This window comes from Myripristis murdjan, chromosome 14 (genome assembly GCF_902150065.1).
Source record: "Myripristis murdjan chromosome 14, fMyrMur1.1, whole genome shotgun sequence".
NCBI classification, from domain to species: Eukaryota; Metazoa; Chordata; class Actinopteri; order Holocentriformes; family Holocentridae; genus Myripristis; species Myripristis murdjan.
Window position 1 is genome coordinate 25,586,293 of NC_043993.1, and position 22,845 is coordinate 25,609,137.

Genomic DNA, 22,845 nt, shown 5'->3' on the forward strand with positions numbered 1-22,845 from the left:
AGAATCCCAGGAAGACGACGTCACGCTGCTGGAGGTGCGGGGCGAAATCCCCACAGCGATGAGCGCATGTTAGCACCAAAGACAGAGATAAAATTATGGATCTTCAAGATTAACACTTCCAGATGAAAAACTCATGCATCAGAAAATACTATATTTAGAGGGAAAAAAAGACAGCTGAAGTATGCATTGTGGCTACTATAATTTCCAGAAAGATCATGATACTTTGTCAGAATTTAAGTTGCACTTAAAGGAAAGCTCCAACATTTTGGGCAGAATACCCTTTTCCTGACTTAACCAGATTGAGACAAGACGTTGGATACCATTTTCACCAGCATTTTGTATTAGCTTAGCATAAAGACTAGAAGTCTATAGGAGTCATTAGCTTAGCTCAGTGAAAAAATGAGTCAAGCAACTTCAAAGCTGTCTTATTAACACGATGTATCATGTGTAGTCAAAATACACTTCTTAGAACTTAAAAAAAAAAAAAAAGTTGTTTTAGCAATTTAAGAATTTAGTTTCTATAAGATGTACTTTTACCTTCAGCGGTGTGTGGGTCAGTGCGCAAGACGGAGGGAATAATGTCCTCAGTCGTTACACTTCCACCATCCAACTTCTTCTAAAACCACTTTTTAAAATTCAGAGACATGTAATTTCAAATGCACACGATACACTGTGTAAATGACAGCCTCAGAGCTGCTGTAAGGTTTATATTTTTACTTCAACAAAGCCAGGCTAATGACTCCCACTGAATTCAAGTCTTTATGCTAAGCTAAAATGAAATGCTACCCGAAGGAACTGAACCACTGGACGTACAGAGGTGAAAATGGTATCAAACATCTTGTCTCAGTCTGGGTGAGTCAGGAAAAAGGGCTATTTTGCCCAAAATACTGGAGAATTCCTTTAAGGTGTTGAGTGGTACCAACCATATAAACTGATTTGTGACTCATTTGTAACAAAAATATCGCTTGTTACCCAAGTAGTTAAACATATTGGATTGTGTTTTCTAGTTCCAAATGTCGCATTTAAAAACAATTTGGTTGCAGATGAAAAAAATATTGCTTATCGACACATTCATCACAAAAGTAATTTCCAAAGTAAAATGTGTACACCTACTTTAGAAACTGTATTTGTTCATGTATGAATACTGAGAGTAAACAAAGCAAAACACAACACATTTTCTCTTTTCAATTGGTTTTGTATTTTTTATTGAATAAATGATTTTAAAAGGTAATAACAATGTTTAAAACTACATTATCATCTTCACAGCCATTGCTTACATACTCACTGATAACCCATCTATATATTTTTTTCCTCCTTCCCCACACATTTTTTTTAAAATTTCTTTTTCGATTTTTCAGTTTTTTTTTTTTCCTTTTTATTTATTTATATAATTTTTTGGAGCCGTACTATCATAATAAATGCCCATTTCAAGTCTCATCACACTAACAGCAATTCAATAGGGAAGGAAGAAGGGTCTAGCTCTACAGGGGATGTATTTTAAATTCCCAGTTCATATTATTCCATCAACATTTTCAAGTTACTAAAGCAGAGAAAGAAAGATCCAAAAACAAAAAAGGTAAAGAAACAAAAATTGGTATGAGGAGTTACACCAGGTAACCCTCCCAGCCCATCAGGCCACTGCAACAGAAAAAAGTCATTTTGTACAGTGGACACATCTTAGTACTCAGTGTCTCAAATATTCAGAACATAGAAAACCACTAAAATAATTTTGAAACTAGATCCAAAATATTCTTTTGAAAAGAATTTATTTTGATGTACAAAAACAGTCATTTTCTTTTTTTTATTCATTTTTTAAAATATTTTTTTAAATAAAAGTTCCAAACACAAGTTTATTGTAGTTCTTATTTCATTTGTCATTATCATTATTATTATTGATTCATTTATTCTTTTTTTAATTTTATTTTATTCATCTATCAGTGCGATTGTATACCAGTGCAGCTACTGGGTCCAGAGTAAAGAAAACAGGCTTTTTTTTTTCATTTTTAATGGCATAAAAAATAAGGAAAATCCATCTTTTTTTTTATATAAAGTATAACTGCTGGTCTTTTGGGGAAAAAAGAAAAAAACATTTATAAACTCATAAAGCTAGGAGGCACACCATGGGATTTTCATTTTTGTAAATTATAGCAATCAAATACTACTTCTAATAATAATAATAATAACAATAAACAAAACAAGTAACAACAATAAGTTCTGCAACCATTTTTAACCATCCGTGATGCCGTGTATGGCTTCAGAGATAGGCTCAATGAAACTTCATTGAAAACAAACAAACAAAAAAAAAAATCAGGTTGCTTCATAAGTCAAGACAGTTGAGAAATCGCACAAAAATAAAACAAAATGAAACAAAACAAAAACAAAACAGACGGAAATAAAGAACATTTTGTCATTTGCAGGGGTGTTTTTTGGAAGGACAGGAAGCCAGGCCTGAACAGCAGCATTTGGGCATGGCCAGTGGCATCTTTGGTTCGGTCGAACATACAAAGGTAACATGAGCTTGAGCATTCCACAACAACACATGAATGCACCACACAAGGAATGCTGAGGCTGAACTCTAACCCTGGTATGGAACCAAAAGACAATCTGCTACAACTAGAAATGCCTTTCCATAGTTATTTTATGAGGTATCGATGCTTGAAACGGGTATCAATACAGAAGCAGGACTGTATTTAGCATGTTCAACGTGAAACAACGTAACTGCGTTCCGTTATGCGAGATGCTTCGATGAAATCCAGACCGGGTGGGGGTTTGGCGGGGCAGGGGTGCCAAATTGATTTCTAAGTAATCTACATATTAATGCTGTTGTGTTGGGAAAATTCTTGACAGTTTGAGAGAGGCTTTCAAAGTGAAAACGGCCTGAAAGCCTACACAGAACAGGCTTTGCCACCGGGTGACAAATCAACCCTCAACTTGTCAAAGGAGAGGGTCAAAGTAACAAGTCAGCAGCGAGACGGAAACCCAGGACATGCTCTTCGAAGCAGCACCCGGTCTTTGCAATAGGTTTTATATGTTTTTTTTTTTTTTCTTTTTTCCGAAAGGCAACAACCACTTTCACTGCCACTACCTACTAAACAACAGACATTACACCTTGATGAACTAGGCCATGAGATTGGGCCACAGTGTAGGGAGTAATCAAGGGAGGAAGGTTGTGTGTGACTTCTTGTCCTTTCAAACCTGCAGGGGTGTCGACTTGCACTGGTAGGAAAAAACACCTGTTGAACAGATCTGCATATATCAAGGATATTAAAGGTAACACATGTAGGATTTTCTCTTGATTTATTGTTGTCAAATTGCGACGACGACCATGAACAGTACATTCCATAGCCCCTATGAGCTGCTCTTGTCTGGCAAACTCATCCCCTTCACCACGACTTGCAAGTTTATCTGCTAGATGGGGGTTTTGTTCCCATGGGGAAATGAGCCCAAGATCACCCAAACTGGACTGGAAAGCGCACTGTCGGGGCTATGCTTGTATTGGTGACAGTCACATGCGTTGATAGTATTAGTATGAGTCGCCATGGGCAATTTCACAGCAATATGTTCAAGAGAAAACCTTACATGTAGCATCTTTAAGTATGATATGATCAATGAGTCCGCATGACCAGTCACGTAAGCTGTGACCACCCCAACATGAGGTCCGATAGCACCATATTTGTCTTTTAAATCTCTTAATGGTTAATAAGAGTGTCTAAGCGATAGATCAAGCATATCATGGATAAAACCATAGGTCTCATAATCATACATACATGCAACAAAATACATTGCATGTGTATACAAAGACATTTATGTAAAAGAGCATGGTCAATTTGGTTTTGCAGCAGAAAAATTCAGGTTGTGCTGTATTAAATGGACCAGAAAATGAATGCCTGGCTGTTCCACTTTGGAAATGTTGACTCAGTCCTCTGCAAACGCTGTTCGTCATAAAGCATACAACTGACCAAAAAACACAAAAATGTCCTTCCATTATTTAAGTATTGGCAACATACCACAGTGCACCACAGTATATTTCCATAAAATGTGTTCATGGTCTTTCTCAGTGGAGGTTAAAACGAACGCTGGGTTGAATGTGAGCAAGCAGGAGGTTGCAGGCCTACGAGAGTCCCGTGGGCCACACAAAATGTTAACAATAGTGTTCCTTTCAGGAAAATATCTTTTACGAATTTTCCTAATCTGTGAGATGAAGATGAAGTTGGAAAAACGGAAAAGCATAGCATAGAGGAACACTCACAGCATCATGTACTGGTCCATCATTTATTAAATCATTCATTTAAGGCAACACAACTTAAATCTGGGTCATTTCGGGTTACTGTGGATGGAGTGCCAAAAGCCCTTGACATTTTGCATAAAGAAAAATAACCTGTCAGTTAGTAAAGGCTGTTACAAAACAAGATACTGGTCAAGTACAAGAACCTCTCAAAAATTTCAGTCAGCAAAGCTAAAACCAAACTCTTTAACGGTGGATCACATGAAGATCCTCAACAGTTCAAACATTCTGGAAAGAAAAAATCCGACTAACCTAGTGTGTGTGGATGTGACTCACAACAACCAACATTTGGATGGGAAATGGCTTCTTTACTCCTTACAAAGCCCTGGCTTTTTTATTTGTAGACCTCAACTGTAAGCAGCCTGGCCCCTTGCAGAGATTCTGCTCAAACTAAATCAATTGTTTGTTTTCTCTAACCTGCTGCCAAGCAGCTGACAAAACAGACTGAAAATCGCAACGTTTCCTGTGCCACAGACACAATGATCAACTGGCTGAACGGCAGAGTATTTAGAGAAGGAGGGTGGTAGTGCAGTTTCAACAACTAAATCCAAAAACTTCATTACGACGACTCAAACTCCCGAATTTTAAAAAGCACACCGACATGCAGTACTAAAAAACTGTCGCATCCTCAAACATCTTTATGTCACATGTTAATAGATCACTTACGTTGTGCATTAAGTGGTGTGTCTTCTTACAAATGCTGACTCAAACTGATCATACTTGTGGACAAATGAACACAATGAAGATATGTTAACACCGTGATGTGTGGCTATATTCTGAAGTACAAATACTCTCAAGTAGAGAAAGGCAAGAAAATGTCTTCTCAGTGACACGGGGGCACTATACAGGACATCAAATTCAAAAGTGAAACTGCCAGGTTCAATACGTCTTCAGTGGTGTAGCGATCCAGCCCCGCCTGAGGTTGCCTGGTACAAATTTGCGTTCAGCCTTTGAAGACCCAATATATTTAAAGATTACCAATTAATGGCACTGAAAGCAGACGCCTCAAGCCAAGCAACCAACTACTTGTACAAAGAGTGGATTAAAAAGAGAATATGGCTTTAAGTAGTTATAGCATGTCCCTGTCAATAGACTCCCTGCCAGTAAACTCAACCAATAGACAAAGTAAATTAAAGTACTTGTTAAGCATTCCTCACGCTTGTAAATTATTTCTATGGACCTGCAGCAAAGCCTGCTCCCCGTTCCCAAAGAATGGGCAAAGACCCCTTGCTGTGGAGAGTAGTCCATTTTACATAGATAATTAACAGATGACCAACTTTGACATGATTATCCTGACAAAATGGCTTCCTCCGCAATTATCTCATATTTTGAAAGAGTTACAAAAGAAAGAAAATAGCTCTAAGCTCCAGCCCAACAAATGCAGTTCAAGGTCTTACAGGTTCCACCACGACACAAGACTAAGACTCAGGGGGAGTATTTCCAAACATCCCCGTAGGGAATCTAGGCATGTTCCAATTTCTAATTTACTCTAGCGGTTTTCATCTTCTGTCAGACCAAAGCCTCTATCCACACACAGAAAAGCACACACACGATTGTGAGCTCAAACAATAAACACCCCGCCAGCGAGTGCTGGACGAGTGGCATCACAACCCTACAATATACACTTTGGAGTATAAAGATCCCAATATCTAATTCCAACTACAACACTACAAGAGTTTACAAGGCCAAAACAACCTCAACAGTCAATCAGGTTTTTTTTTTTTTTGAGAGGAATTATTAAATAGAGAAAGATACAGCCTTTTAGAACTGCAGTTGCCTTGCTACATGGTATACATAATGTCTGGCTATTAAGATGCAGAAAAAAAGAAAAATTTCCCAGTAAATGTTAGGGCTGGGTATCGATTCAAATTTTCCAGATCGATTCGATATTACTAGGTCCCAATTCGATTCATTTCAAGATTCGATATCGATTCAGTCAGGGATATTTCAGTTAAAAAACCAATTTTACTTGGATATAAAAAAAAATTCTGAGAAATAATACTGTAAATTTAACAAGGAACCTTTTGACCTGGTACATTATTAAAAATTGTGTTTACATTAAGAATTGAACCCAAACCAGTTACATAGCGTGGCTCCAGAGTTTTAATGAGGCTTTTCAACGACACTGTATGGTCATATGTCCTTGCATAAATATGCAACAGCCTCGATTATTTTCTGTGCACGCTGAGAGTTTGCTGGTAACTTACGCACCAATACCTACTGCAGGTTGATTTGTTTGAGCCGTACAGACTGTGTTTCTGGGTGATGTCTCGTTAAATGGTTGCGGAGATTTGTCGTATTTTACCTTCCCGTTGCATATCTTGCATATCGCTTGTTTTTTGTCCAACTCTTTGTTTTCCTCGTGCTTAAATCCAAAATGCATCTGGGTGGTATACATCAGCCTGTGGTATCATCTGGGTTGATACCACAGCTGCTTCTCATACGTCCAAAGAAGAAAAAAATAGTTAAATTAAAAGATCGATTTTTGGATTTTATGAATTGATATCGAACCATTTAAAGGGAAATCGATTAAAATTGATTAAATTGATTTTTTTTTTTTTTTAGCCCAGCCCTAGTAAATGTAAAACTGTAGCAAAGCCTAAACAATATAAGCACGAGACTAATCCACCATAAGAGACTTCCTTCCATCCACAGAATCAAAAACCTGATTAGGTTTGCTGAAAAGACTAAAGTTTAAGAAAATCTAGTATTTGTTTAATTTTTCAAAAAATATGAATGAAAGGGGTTATAGATATAAGTATATATATGCTGCAAAAATTTAACTGCAGGCGAATAAAAAGAAAAAATTTTATTTCTTGCCATAAACAAATGATGTTTTGTTGCCACCCGTTGCCATGTCAACGTCTGGGAGACGGCCAGCATGGCAACGGAAACTATCATCATAAAATGGTACAGTAGTAGAAATAGCTAGACCAGGAGGGGGCAGGTTCCCCTGGGAAAAGGTCCGCAGAGAGGTCCAATGATTGGTCATGCGGCTCGCTGTCAGGAATAATGGTTGTAGGGTGGTAGAGGGTGCCCAATGCCATTCTGGTAGTGATGGTGCTGGCGGTGGGCGATGTACTCTGCATAACCCATTGTCATCTTCTCGCTACGATACCTACGAATGAGCAAAGTCAGGTCGATGAGGGCTGGTTGACCTTGTAGTTGGCACTTTGAGAACATTTCTATGCTGTTTTTGTATTATTATGAAACACTTTGGCCCATCTTAATGTTTTTTAAGATATCTTTACAAGGAGGGCGCCATTGATTCCACTCCTCACCAGACACCCATCTTGGCCTCTAAGCATTCATGTCAGCTTTGATAGGTTTAATCTAGTTTTTTAAAAGGGTACACTGGAATAAGACCCTAATCTATCAGTGGGTCTGTCCAACAATAAGGACCTTGTAGACTCAGCCATCAAATTATGTGCTTATTCCACATTATTCCACTTTTTTTTCTAAGGGTTCCTCACTTTAATCAACCCTCAGCAATTTTATATAATGTACCTCTGAAGCAATAGCTTGCAATATCCAAAATCTATTTCCATTTTCAATTCTGAAAATAGAAATAGACTTTATTTCTTCTTTATTTGGATGAAAGAGAATGGTGTCCTACATTATTTGCACTGAACTGCAGGTGCAAACAGGTGCTGTGTTTCCATGATGAAGGACAGGATCAACGAATACTCATAGTAATATTAGCAGTGACTAGAAAATAGGAATAGATGTTCAAAAACCTGGAAATCTGAAGTGATTTATTAATGAGGGGATGTTATAGTGGCACCATTTCTCATTAATAAAATACTACTCTGGCTGCTGTAATGTTGTAAGAGCCTGTACTATGGAGATCCAAGTGCACTCAAGAGCTTTTGAAAGTGTTCATTAAACCTGATTGCATTAAAATCCAACTGGTGTCCATGTATGGTAGTAAGTTCTTCTCTACAAGCTAAATTAATAAAAAAAAAAAAAAAAAAAAAAAAAAGAGCCAAATTTGAGTTTCTGTGATTTTCTGAAAGACGTTCATTTACATGCAAGATGGTCAACAGATATCAAGTGAGAAGAAGGGACCATACTGCCTATTCTTTGCCAGAGTAATATTGAATACAGCCAGAATTCGGGCCTGATGAAATCTAAGGAAAAGAGAAAGGCAGCGGAGACTGCAAATGGGACTGTTCTTTCAAGGTTTGCTAGGGGAAAAAAGGCCAAATTTCCAAATCAGCAGCTAAAGACACACAAATATGAAGGGGTATGCATGTGGAACTATCCATATTCCATCCACCATTTTGAAATTGGATGAACCCAGTAGTTTTGTTTTCCTGATCTCCAAATAATTAAGAGTACACTGTCATCACCATTCATGTTTCGTTGCTGTGAAAAAGCTTCAAGTTAGATGAAATTGTGTTTTTTGTTGTATAGTTTGTGGCCAACTTAGAGCAAGTCAGTGGTATATTGACAAAATCAGAGAACAATTCCATGTAGGTGTTTCTGAAATGTAATCTTACCTGGTTAACTTAATAGTCTTCCTGAAGTCATTTGTGATGGGAGCTTTGTAACCTCCCTTTCGTAGTAAGGAATCTATGGTTTGAATGTGGTCCCAACCTGAACAAAAAGGATTTCATGTATTTACATATTCCTGAATACCTCAAATTTCTATAACAGAGCCTCTTATTAGATGAAAATGATGCCAACTGGTTACTGAACAAAATGATCTCACCTTGTTCCTTTGCAACCTCTGGTAGGTAGGTGGCGGTGCGCTTTGATCCTTTTTCATTGAAAAACTCTATCCTAATACCGTGAACACCCACCTAGAATAAGAGTTTAAAAAAGAGACATAAGACATGACACTATATAGCAACAGTGTCTTCTATTAAATAAATAATCCTATCCAATACCCTGTTACTGGTATAACATCTTTGTCACAGCAGGAAACACCAAGTTTGTGATTCAAGATGGGACTATTGAGTTTATTTATGGTGGCACAGGTATCTGTTCTCTTTTACAGACAAATCTGTGGGAAACAGAGCTCTCTCGCTCACTAGTCCTCTGAAAATCTTAGCATGACTTCCTTAAAGATAATTAGTGTAGTGCCATAATGATTTTTGGCCTCTTATTATGACTTATAACCTGCTGTCAATGTAAGATTGACACAGTTCATATACAATGCTTTGACATATGACTGACAAGAGAAATGATTCATTTTTTTATATTTTATTTATTTCACATTCAAACAGGCTAATCATTGGCCAGATGACTTTTAAAAAGTGGCACTGACTATCTTGTGGAATTTGGTCAATTATTAGCAACCTTCATCAGGCATGACTGGATCATTATCCTAAACCTAACATTCAACCTTTGTTTTACAGATTCAAATCACTATCACCAGGATAAAGCACAATCTTTTCCACAGTTATCTGGATAACTTTCTAGTCCTGATTTGTGGAATACCCTCGAGGTCAGGTGACCACCTGTTTTCCTGTATATACATAGGACCCCTGACATTTGATGCCAGATGCCTGATGAAGGTCAGATAACCTCAATGTTGTCTTGATTAAAATTTCTTGTAAGTGAGAACAGAATGCAGGCTAGTCTGCCTGTGCCTATCCTACATATCTGTCATTAGAGGTGTGCAAAGGCCTTTTTAATCATTTTTAAGAACAGAGTTACAGAGCACAAACACTGGGCTTGTGATACAAAAACTTCTCCGGGGAGTTTTCCCCTGGACACCCTAGCAGGATACTTTCCCTGCTCAGCTAGCTACTCTGTTCCCTTGTGGAAAACCCTGTTAGTGTATTAGACATCCTAAAGGTTGGCTACTTTTTATGCTTCCATTATGCTTTGAAAATCAACTAACCTGGCAAAAAGCAAACATTAACTTTCAAACAGTATCCTCAGTGCAAAACCCAGAATAATTTAGCCTAATAATACAGACCAAGACTCGTCTCGTCCCATGTGAGATTGATGATATTTATCAAAGAAAAAAGTAATGACCAAAATACATTCCTTAGATTTACATAATCCAAGTCTGATCAGTTAGCTGTTACTGCAAAACACTATGGGGTTCCAGATCTGGGGACTCCCTACTTTTCCACTGTTATCACACCGGTCGGCTGGCATCTCATCAGTTTATGGTGTGCACTGCTTTCTTCCTTACTGATAACTAACCCATCTGACAGACTCAGGTTCCTATATTCATGAAGCTAAAACAAAAATCAAAGCCAATGGGGAAAAAAAACACATTATACAATCTCACATCACATGACAATAAATAGATTACATCTTTATCAGTCTTTATCTCCACTGATATTTACCCATTTGTTTCCATTCATACATGCAGTAACCACTCTCAGGTACACCTCCTCCTTTACACAAAGAAGCTCACGGCTTGGAGACAGCGACTTACATATAAATAAATCATCAAGCATATGAAGCATGCAGATTTTGAACATGGTACAATCTTTAGGGCCAGATATGCTAGTTTCAGCAGCTACAAAATGGCCGCCATTGTGGGATTTTTATGCTCTCCAGTGTCTACAGTTTACCATGAGGGTGTGATAAACAAAAAACACTCAGTCAGTGGCAATGTCTTTTTGATGAGGTCATTAAAGGAGAATGGCAAGACTCATTCAGCAGTAGCCATCCATCCTGGTGTTAATGATTCAAGATAGCACGATGATGTAATTGCAAAGAAAAGCATACCAAAACATTGTTTCTGACCTGGCAGTTCACTTCATGGCCTACATCCACGTGGATATTTTCGGCACATTGTTTCAAGAGTATGACAAAGGCTTGACAGACCCCAGACCTCAACCCAACAGAGCGCCTTTGGGATGTTGTTAAAAAAAAAAAAATCTGCAGCCAGTTAAGTGACACTATCATGCAACACTATCTGCAACAAGGTCTCTATCGAGTATTTACAGCACTTTCATGAATTCAGGCTCTAGAGGCAGCAGGGGGCCAACCAGTGCTAACCTGGTGTGCAAAACAACATGGGCACTAATAGAGTGGTATTTGTTAGTCAGTCTGTCTGTCACGCCCAAGGAATCACAGAAAAGACTCATAGCTGATCAAATTATACTAATTGACCCTATGGGTGATCATTAAAGAACAAAACAACGTGGCACAGTTATGACTGATTGTTCCAGATGCAAACTGTATCATCTGCAAGGGCAACAGGTTAACTGTTGCCTTGCCTCATAATAGAAAAAGTAAAATCTTTATACTGGACTGTGCATGTGATCCAATTGATTTCCTGTGGGAGGCTTGAGTATGTCAAATGATGTCTCTTTGATTAGTGTCACATTCAAGAAGGTCATAGAGACTCAAACATTTTGTAAGAGTAAGACACAGTATAGAAGAGTCCCTCCCTACAAACATTTTGTGACTCATCCTTGGCTTGGAAATTGCTTTTTTCCAGCAAACAACAGACTCCACTGTATTAAAAGGATTGCACAAGCAGTTGTGGATGGTATGTAAAAAACATTTCTGCTATATCTCTGCCATAATTATGCTACTGCATGGTAATTTAAGGCTCATATCTTAGTTAAAAGATGGGTTTTCATTCTTTGGGTCCCAGCTGCTGTCTTGTCTTTTGAGCCAGAGCCACTGACCGCTCTTTCAGCAGCTTCTGAAGCTGCCTTTATGGCGCAACATAAGCCATGACTACAAATCCTTAACTGGATGTGGCTTCCAAAGGGTGTACTCTGGCTTTCCAGCCCTGCTGCTCAGCCTCAGCTGCTAGCTCAATATAAGTAGGCTTCTGCCTTCACATGGCTGCTGCTGGCCATCACTAGTTGACTCAGATGTTGCCAGCTTGTACTTAGATGTAATTGTTAATTACTGCCTTAATTAATAAGATTATTAGTCACTTAGCCTTTTTACCTAAACAGAGATAGTCAATATGATGCACAAAATAAACAGACAACTGTTTTGTTTCTTTATTTACTCTCAATGACTGCAGCAAGACACCTGGTTACCCGAAGTTAAAACAACTTTATGACCTGACAAAAAAATGTCGAGGCACGGCTGCGCTGTCAAACCAAAGAAAGGTTGAGATGCGTCTGGAAAACATTTAGCCTATGAAGCACTAAAACTCTTCAAACAAAAATAAAATTCCTTTATGTGCAATGGCAGCTCATGTACTCATCAGACACCTGTTCTCAAACCATCTCTCTTACCTCCCAGTCAAGGTAATCACCGACGTCTTCAAAGTTGGTGAGAAGAGACACTGAGCAGAAGAGGCGAGGCAGCTCATCCCTTGTCATGGGGGGGAAGCGGCTGTCTTTAAGGGCACTGGCAATAGAAAAGCACAAATGCAAAATGCCATTAAAAGAGGTGATTTAGAAAATAGTTTCTAAACATTCATGTGTAAAGTGCCTAACAGTTCCATTACAACAGTAATTTATATTCCTGTATAATGTGCTGAAAACACTGCATAAGCCAGGCTGCCAATCCACACAGATGCACAGTTGACTACTATATAATACTGCAATAATGGACTTTAAATATCTGCAGAACCTAAATAACTCCATAGCCTTTCTAAAGTTCTCTTAACCACATTATGACATAATGACATTATGACATAATTTCTCAAAATGTAAATGGAATATACCACCACAATTACAGTTAGTTAAAACAATACAGTTAATGGACCACTTTTTCATAAATCAAACATTATGAAAACAGCACACGTTATTTACACTTAGGACTGACTGATCCATGCAACTACACAAGCAAACTGTCATGCATCCACATTAAACTTACTTACAATGACTAGGCCTATATTTCAACTGTAGTGTAATAAATAAGGCTGTCAGCATGTTTTGTTAACAGTGCCGCACCTATTAATCTTAACACCAATCGAGATGACACTAAAAAAAAAATACATATTGTATCTGCATCCATTACTATTGCTGAGAAATGCTTACACTTATTAGATTATTTTTTCAAGATGCTCAAAGCTGGCAAGCATGTAACAAGTCCTAAAATCATCTTCATTTATTTGTCTCTTCCTTTCTTTTCCTTAAGAACCTTTTCTGTCTGCACTTCAACACCAAAAAAAATAGATTAATTGTGAAGTTGACCCTGATGACCCTGATCAGAGTAGAGCGCAGGGTTAAACTCTTCTTCACTTGGTATCATGTTCCACAACTCCTTGTCTCATTTTTCCAGCCACAAAAGTGTGACACAGAAGATACATTACACCAAGGGTGGGGTCTTCTGGTGTTAAAAGTCAACAACATGAAGCCTTCCTGTGATAACTAAGAGAGTAAAATCAAAATGGCAAGCTCACAGAGCAATATCCGGAGAGGCATGTTATCTGCCGCGATGAACACAGAATCTAAACATGGCTGCTTTCCATCACATACAGTAAGGAGTCAGCCTATAAGTGAGTAATGATTCACAACGTACATTTGCATATGTGGGCCGGGATGGGTGTGAAAAAGTAGTGACACAGGAAATTCCTTTCAATGAGCTTTCGAGTGAATTGCCTCTTATAAGCTCTGCATCAGAACACTGTAAAACTCCTGAGTCGTGTGTTACAGAACAACATCATTTTTTTATTAAGCTTGTGCTAATGCTTTCGATTGTCTGTCATTTAGTAAGACAGAATGATATAATTCTTAGTGGTGTTCATATAATGTCTGTTGTAGTGCTGGATATCAGACTTCCCTACCTTGTGTAGAATCCCCTCACTGCCATTAACTTTGTCTGACATGAAACACATCTTCAACAGACATGAAAAATGCCTGAGTAAGGTAATCCATCAAAGTAAATATGCTGCCTTAATTATTATGACAAAAAGAAATTCCCAACCTAAAATAGTCCATCTCTTTACTTCCATATCTGTGATTTGGTAATGGCAGAACTGATAGAGCCAACACCGTTCAAGCCAGGTTTGGCATGGAAATGTTTATTAATTTTAAATTATGAACATGAGAGGCTGAAATGTTAAAACATCTATTTAGATACCGCACACTTACAAATGATTGGAGATAAGGTAAACTAGTGTACTGGCTGGTATTATCATTCAAAAAGGGAAGAAAAGCACAACTGCCAATTTTTATGTGACCATCTTAACACAGAAAGAGCACTTTTGGGACTCTGCCTGACTCTGTTAATTTTAAATGGATGAGAGTGAGGACCTGGCTGTGTTTTCACATGGAAGGACAATTAATTATTTTTCTGTGAAACCTCAGGAAGCAGGATCAAAATGTTACAGGTGCTTCACGCTCTGTTCCAGCACTCTGAGGATGAGAACATGAATCAAAGAAAGAACTCAAGGATGTATATATATATATATATATTTTTTTTTACATTAAAAAGGTTTTGACAGTGGTCGGTTTGAAAAATAATAAAGTTAAACGTCCTGTGGTCATGCTCAGGTTCACTGGTGCTTTTGGGGGTAATTTACTGGGTGAGGCTTCTGTCTGTGGAATGTTGCCCAGGTGGGGTTCACGCTGCGCTGCAATGAAGAGAATCTGAGCGCGCCGGAGTAGTGGTTGTTCCAATTTGCCCCCATTCATGTTAATTTACCACAGTTCCACTCCATTGCTCCTCGTACATGCTCTACCACAATACCTTCTCTATGACCTTATTACACAGATAAAACGACTTGCTTACCTGGTAAGGGTGTACTCCCTGAGTCCTGAGTGCAGATTCATGGCAGAAAATGTACCTATACAACCCCTCAACCGCTTGTCTCTGCCTATTTTCCATGTAACAAACAGCGGGCTGAAAGAGAAGAACAAGAGGTGGGGATTAAGTGAGTTAACTGTAATAATGAAAATCAAAGTGAAGAGGACAAGCTTTCTCCAAGTCACCACCTCTGGGAGTACTTGAAATTTGTCTTTGAAGTGATTGCATTTTCCCTTTAAAACTGACAAGAGTTGTCAATCCAAGTTCTGACAATACAATATAGGTTCTTATTACACATTCCTATCAAACATTCATATCATCATGATGTTTATTTAGAAATATTAAGACTGCAGAGTCCTGCAACCTCCCAATCAGAACAGAGTAATCCACAGAGCCATGTAATAAGCAGGATAATGTACAGCCATTATCCCAAAATGAACCCCTTCAGGGCGACATCAGGGTCCTGGTCATCCAAGGTATTGTTTATTTCGTAATACTAACCAGCTGGCTGTGCATTATCCCTTACATAGATGAGTGATGTTTTTAAGCTAAAAGGGTTTGTCTACATTTTTTTTCTTGTCATACAAAATGCACAAAAAACAAGACACTTTTGTACTCCAGGGCCTTAAAAGTACCACCAGATAACAACAGAAAAAAAATACATGAATAAATGAATTAATAAACTACAAACAACAAAGTCTGATAACAGAAACTGCATGACAGTAATGGTAAATATAACTTATAAACAGAAAAAATACAATTTTCCATCTCCTACAATGAAGGTGAGACGCTTGATTCAATTTCTTCTTATAACTTCTAGGGCCAACATGAGAGTTAATGACACTGGGTGTTTCCCCAGTATGGCAAAGGGCTCTGGGGCAGAGAAAACAGCGATGTTTCTCTTGCCACACAGCCTCTTGTTAAAAGGCAGTAAGTAGGTTTTTCTCCAATAATTACACAGGGTAACTGTAACAATGACTTTGCAAGCCATGGGTTTACAAAAACTTCTAAATTCTAGGTTGTTACATTTGACTAGATCAGCAAACTAACACATCATCCCCATCTGAAAGACAGAATTACTGCTTAAACGTTGAATTCTGTCCTATAAAACAAAATAAGCAACTGCAATAAATACGAATAAACTGAGGCACTTTATTTTCTGTGTAATAATGTGGAATACATGATTTGATTTGTCACTTACTGTGCACCTAGATTTCCCACCAGTGACACACACACCTGACACGTGAAATTAATCTTGCAAATCTACAAGGGATTCAATTGTGGAGGATCAGACTTCTTCTCTGCTGCAGTCCAACTTAGAAATTACAGTTAAGACAGGTGCATTTTTACACAGAAATGTTTTGCCTAGTACCACTTCAATTTTCTAGTGATTTACTGCTGCCTTTTTTCCCAAATAAGCCTAGAGCTGACTGTAACTGCAGTGAATGAAATGATTTGTCTGCCTGAATTAATGTGGTTGGATGGATGAATAGATAAATGGATGATAACATTTAAATTAAAAAGAAGACTCTGTTGGCTATTAGCTGGCTATCTGTTGGTTATTTATGTAATTTAAGCTGTAATAGATTGAGTGGGGTAAGCAAGTATCTTCAGAAAAACATCCTGTATGAATTGTGAGATATTCCATTTTCAATATCAATGCTACAAGATTATGTAGCATGGTTTTTCAACAAAAATTTGTTGAGAAACAATTTGTTTTTCTGAAAATAAAACAAAGACATATGCTGTTTACTGGTAAATAATTTAAGGCATTTTACAGCTTTTGCAAATTTCAGAATAAACTCTTCTGCTGATAAAATAATATGTATTGGTAGAGAGCATAAACTAAGAATATTAGAGGGAGATTTCAGATTTTGACACAAGGTGGTTTCAGTTCCTCACTGATGGCATTACAGATGTAGTCTTAGCTCCAGCAGCAAGCCTTTTTTTTTGTTTGTTTGTTTTACTAATGCTGCAGGCTCTTACTCACCTCTATCTGGGGAGCTACCAACTAGCAGCCAGATCTCAGACCACATGGACTCACCACAGGAGCTAAAACCATGCTAGTGATGAACTCACCTAACACTGGGTCAAAAGATCCAAACTATCCCTTTAATTTTGATACTAATTTCTTAAGAAAATCATTTCTGTAATCATGCAGTGTTTATGAACCACTGCTGGCAATTTATAGTAAATGCCAACTTGATGGGAGAAATAAAAAAAAATACTGAAAGATAAACATGTAAATGACATTTCTAAACATTTAAATATAAACACAAATTTCCAGTGACCCACTGCACAGCAGGACCCAGCCAGCAGTGTTCCAGGAAACTATTTTCACAGTGTTGACATGAATAGTTTTATTACACTCCATTTCCTACTCATTCTATCCAACTACAGATTATATTTCATTTGAGTTTCATAGGTCTAACTGCAACTGGACTGTGTTACTGATTAACAACCACATCAGAATTAATACTCACAAGACAGATTAGTTATGTTTCCTGTCTAATGGAAAATGTGAATTGATGATTTTTTGCCATCTTGCACAGCTGTAACTGGACAGACCACATAATATCTTGTTTCTTTTTCATTGTTTGGATGGTTACTGGGACTATGCATGTTTTTATCATGACATTGTGTTTGTGTGTCATACATGCCTTCCATCAAGCCAAATTTCCCTGAGGATAAAAATAGTGAAGTTTACATGATTTACAATTAAATAAACAAAAAATGTGACTTTTTTTGTAACAATACTTTCGCAGCTGTCAATGTGACAAAATGAATTAACATGTTTGTGATGCTATGAAAACCCTGCCATTTAGGCCTAATGGAGTCATTTAACAGCCCTGCAAGACCGACAAGTCTTGTGACTGGATCACATTGCAAGAAACCTCCCTCCCTGAGGCTAGTAATAAAGCAGGTCATGCCGCAAACTGGACGATCCCATCAGTTTTGGGGGCTGGTCCGAACAGGACGACGTAAGCAAGACACGGCGCCGAGAAATTGTACACAGTGGTGAAAATGGAGTACGTTAGCGCTGGCTTTGTCGAAGCCTCATCTTCTGTCAATTTGAAAGTTGAGGGCATAAAAGCAATTAAAGACAAAATAACTAGACTGAAAGTGTACCTTCTTGTTAGAGATGTTTTCGCTCTTCTTCCTACTGGATTCAGCTAGGTCTGTTGATGGTGAGGAAAACAAGTGACAGAGGGAAAACCCATTTCTCATTGCTGGGTCTCAACTGGTTTCACTCATGAAGGACCTGATCCACAAATGTGCAAAAGTGGGTCTCACTGTCATGCAATTTGGTGCTAATAATGACTGAGATGTCATTCACTGAAGCTGACAGATGTTTTTGATCAGCAGCCTGGAGTTTTGGTTGCCAAATAATAATGGCGGAACATGGCACTTACATTTACACTCTCAGGCATGAAAATCTGATTGGGATCACTGTGGATGAAGTTCACATCGATAAAAACAGCTCTTCTGTGCTAAACTACATAACCATTTTTACCAGCTAATCTTCCAGCGCACTGTGTCGACACTGTATGACGCGTTGTTCTGATATGTTTGAGTGTTTAGTTGGCCACGCCCTAAAGTGAAACTGCTCTCAGGGTAATGGAGACCAGATATTTCTTGCAGTGTGATCAACTCACAAGACTCATTGGACTTGCAGCTAGTGACCTACAGCAACAATAGAAGAAAGCTCATACAAAAGACTGACAAAATACCTTCTGGTTGCTCACAAAATAAATAAAAACATTTATCTGTGTCAGTGTGTGCATGGACGTGTGAAAATATGTATTGTAAACACACATATATACATCAGCTATAAATTCTGAGAAGCAATCATGTATGGAATCACTGACTCTCGCGAAAATGCACAAAACAAGACTCACAAATATGTCATGACCTGTAAATACAAAATGTATCCTTCTGTACTAAAATAAATACCATCTGACTTGTCATGCCAACCAGCATCTGAATAAATATGAAACAAAGCATCTCAAGTGACTCGTGTGTGCTTACATTATAAAACATTTCCCAAATGAGTAGATTTGGCTGCAGTTTTTTCAGGTTTGAGACATTTCTCAAGCAGAGTCCCGTCTTCTGGACCACAATTATGTTTCTGAGCAGTACTTTCTTTAGCTGATCAGATTTTCATACAGATTTTGCACTTTTATGGCCTGGTCACATCAAAAGGGATATGATGTCAAGTTTCACAAGGCAACTACTAGTCATCTACTTGGTTATCTACTTGGTGGCTATCTTGAGGCAAAGTTAGCTGAGCACAGTGCTTTGAAAGCAGAAATAAATATTTAACTTAAGTGTTCAGCCGTTGCATTGGCATTGGCTAATTGGCATGGTCACAGCTGGCAGCTAATAGCTAACCAATAACCTGTAACTTGGCTGTAATCAACTATGTAGTGTCACTCAAGCAGCTTACATCTATCAAATCCTTAGTAGATAAATGATCTGGTCCTGCCTTATGGCTAGCCTACCTAAAAGTCATGCTAGAGCTCTTCTTTACTTATTTTGGTACTCTGCTAGACCAGCACTGTATCAGCGTGAATGATGTGACCCTGGCAAGATTGTAGAGAGTCCTCCATGTTGGATTATCCCACATACATCAACATGCCCAACACAGCATTTCTAGTGGCCAGTTGTGGAAACTGCAAAATCAGCCTCAAAATCTGTTTTGCTCCAGAGAACATGGCTGAGGAGAACAACTGTCAAACAGAAAACCCCAATTCAAAAATCTGAAATCAAATGCAAACACACCCACTAGTCAAGGTATGCACTTGTAAATCGTGTGTGTATTAATTAATAGGAGCCAATCTTGAGTGCATTATATTTCAAGGCATTGATCAAAAGTACTGAGTATGGGCCTTTGTCAGCCTACCTATTTTTATTTGTTTGTTTTTAATGATCATACAGTGGCTTTTAACAGTAAAACTATAGCCTGCTACAGATTTATAGACAGAATCAACGTTATTTTTGACGTTCTATTTTTAGGACATAGCCTCTTCATGAGTGATCCTAAACCAGATGTATTGCCATACCTTTCTTGACCCATTTCAAGGCAAAGTGAAGGAGTGCTTCTCTCCAGCGTTTATAAACACAAATGTATATAACACTTTCACAACTTCAAAATACATCAAAAATGTAGAACTCCAGCAGTCAGTCACATGCTACCACATTCAAGGTTTGTGTAAGGAGGGGCGATAAGTGTTTTCATGGGAGGGCGCAGTAATGCATTCACAAATCTAAAAGAATAAGAAAAAAATAAGAAAGGAAATTTTTGAAAATACATGTAAGCAATCATCGTATAGTTAACTCGGTATTACCATTAATAAACCCACGTTCACAGACACATGTAGGTATCAAAATGTCAAGTTATTTGCCACTTCAGACACCCCCAACAAATAACAACTGACCGTCTGGCCCTTAGGTGGTTAGCAAGCAACCATCTTTTCTTTGTTGGTTGGTACCAAACACAGTTGTTAGTGTTAACCCACAGCGCGACAAAATACAACTTTACAACACACAAACTGCACACAAACAGCTGATTAGACGTACAGTGGTCTGGCCAAGATACTCAAATTCACTTTTGGCAAAAACTAGTTAACGAAAAGCTCATCATCGCCTGCTAATTAGTCGAGATAACATTAGCTAGTAGCTAGCCAACAAAGCTAAACCAGACTAGCTGGCAACCCAGAGTTCATTGAACACTATGAGGGTGATTATTTTATACTGACCCCTGGTGTTTTACACATAACATGTTTGATTATTTTGTGCCATCGAGCAAATAAGCTATTTCCATACTAGGGTGTTGGATTTAGCAAGTACTTCGCTCAACTCGCTCCACTTTCTTCATTGAAGTGTTAGCTAGCAGCCGGCTAATATTAGCTGGTAGCAAACAGGCTTAGCTAGCCAGTGTTACTCGAGTTGGCCAACAATAACCTTAATCGTTTCTCAGAGACATTTTTCGATGAAATCCTGAATTAAAAAGGCACACTGATAACTGAGAGCTAACATAGCTTGGATAGTCATATTTTAACGCTGGTTTACATTACAAGAAGGCCAGTACAGTCAATCTTTTCGACAAGGCCCAAATTTGCAACTTAGACGCATTAAAGTGTGAATAGCAGCTTTTCGACTTAAAATCAAATGAAGTTAAATGTTATTTCAGCTGACAGTTTGTGTACTGTAACGCCGGAGCAAGGTTCCCAAGTAAGACCGATGTGTGTAACTACCACGATACCAAGATATTTCTTGGGAACACACCAGCCAGCTCTGCCATATATATATATATATATATAGCAAAAACAAAAGACAAAAAAACTCACTAGGGATCGTTTGTAAACCTGGGTGTTCTCGGAGGTTGGTATCCATATAGATGGCAATAAAGCACGTCGAAACAGAAGCAGCACATCTCCGCCGAGACAACCATTTTTCTGCCTCCACTTCCCGAACCAGGTCCCGGGCTGAGATTCGGGGAGAGGCCGGATGAATTGTAACCGACCGGGGCTGGGGACAGCGCGTTTGTGCCGCTGCTGCTACTACTACTACTGCTGCTAACGTTACCCCCGGGTCCCCCCAGGCCGTTGGCTCTGCTCACGTTCCCTGCTGCAACGGTCGTGGAGGAACCAATCCCCAAGTCCGATCCACAATGTCCGGTTCCTGCCACCCCGCTTCCCGCCCCCACCCCGCCAGGACCCCCCGACCCGGGGGATCCCGACAGTTTCTGCTTCTTCACCCCGCAGCACCCGGCCGCCATCTTGGAACAATCTGCACCGACACACCGCTTCCGACCCATAACCGTCACCGCGGGAAGGGTGGGGGGGAACGCCGACCAGACGTAAAAATCCCACTGCGTTGATACGTATGACGGACAATACTCCACTTTCACTTTTTTTTTTTTTCTTTTTTTGTCTGACGACGAAATAGCCGAAGTGGGGGAGAGACTGCAATGTCACCCTAGCGTTGCCTTTAAAAAATGCGTGACTTAGCTACGCAAAATCCATAGCTAACAAGCGTTTTTTCCTCTATAGCAGTCAGTCAGTCAGTCCAGCTTTTTGGACCACGGTGTTCCAGTGGATCACAGATTAAGTCCTGGCCCAAATATTCACTCCCTTCTCCCCTAACACGACACCCACCGATGCGATCTCAGCCAGTTCTTATTAAACATACAAGTTCAGGGACCGACCAGGCCGCAGATTACTGTAGCCAGGCGATCCAGATGTGAAGCCGACAGATAGTGCACCGTAGCCCCGCAGCACACCTCTCCGAGTGGAAGCCGGGAGCTTGAGTACGCAGGACCCATAAGCTTCACCGCAAATTGTGCCCGAAGCCTCGGACAATGTAGCTTAACATATCACCAGTTTGTTTACTACTTTCTTAGCGAACTTCTAATTATACCGCAGGCCCGGTACATTGGGATTCCAGACGCTGGGATAACGCAGAGTAAAATGGCATCTGACAATGCAGGTTTTGGCATGGCACAACGAACCGCGTCAGCGCCGACCCAGTCATTTCAGTAACATTAGCCCACAACCGCTACAGTTTGCACCTGCATAATGTCTGTTCTTGGGCCGGCTTAGGAAAAAAAAAAAAAAAAAAAAAAAAAAGCCTCAATACAACCCCCGCGTCAAATGTAGAACTGAAAGTTTGCAGTAGGTTTGTTTGCAGGCGATCATCCGTTCATGGGGATACATGTAGGAGAGCTTTGTAGTCCATGATCCCGTGTGAAATCCTCCGGGTTTGGCAACCCCTTTGCTCCGCACCCGTCTATCAGCTTGCTACCATTCAGTGCTGTTCGGGTAAAAGCCCTGTGATCATTCTGTAGGCACAGGCATCGTTGTCGTCTCCACGCCGAAGTTGGATTCAGAAAAATATCTTGCGCCCACTTTCTACACAGAATA

At 39.1% G+C, this 22,845-nt stretch overlaps 1 protein-coding gene across 1 annotated transcript; it reads right to left on the reverse strand.

The window, feature by feature from the left end:
- Nucleotides 1-1,310: 1,310 nt before the first annotated feature.
- Nucleotides 1,311-22,404, reverse strand: ammecr1 (AMMECR nuclear protein 1). Its single transcript, XM_030068326.1, has 6 exons — nucleotides 21,271-22,404; nucleotides 14,906-15,016; nucleotides 12,460-12,574; nucleotides 9,000-9,090; nucleotides 8,788-8,884; nucleotides 1,311-7,403 (listed from the first exon to the last, which is right to left on the reverse strand). The coding sequence occupies exons 1-6, from the start codon at nucleotides 21,738-21,740 to the stop codon at nucleotides 7,289-7,291; spliced, it is 999 nt and encodes a 332-aa protein (XP_029924186.1). The 5' UTR covers nucleotides 21,741-22,404; the 3' UTR covers nucleotides 1,311-7,288.
- Between the last annotated feature and the right edge of the window lie 441 nt (nucleotides 22,405-22,845).

Excerpts from the sequence above, each read along its gene's own strand:
- ammecr1 (XM_030068326.1), bottom strand. The coding sequence starts at position 21,740 with ATGGGTCGGAAGCGGTGTGTCGGTGCAGATTGTTCCAAGATGGCGGCC. Across the intron at positions 12,575-14,905 it reads AGGGAGTACACCCTTACCAG|TGCCCTTAAAGACAGCCGCT; the intron begins GTAAGCAAGTCG and ends TTCTATTGCCAG. Across the intron at positions 7,404-8,787 it reads AAGACTATTAAGTTAACCAG|GTATCGTAGCGAGAAGATGA; the intron begins GTAAGATTACAT and ends GCTCATTCGTAG.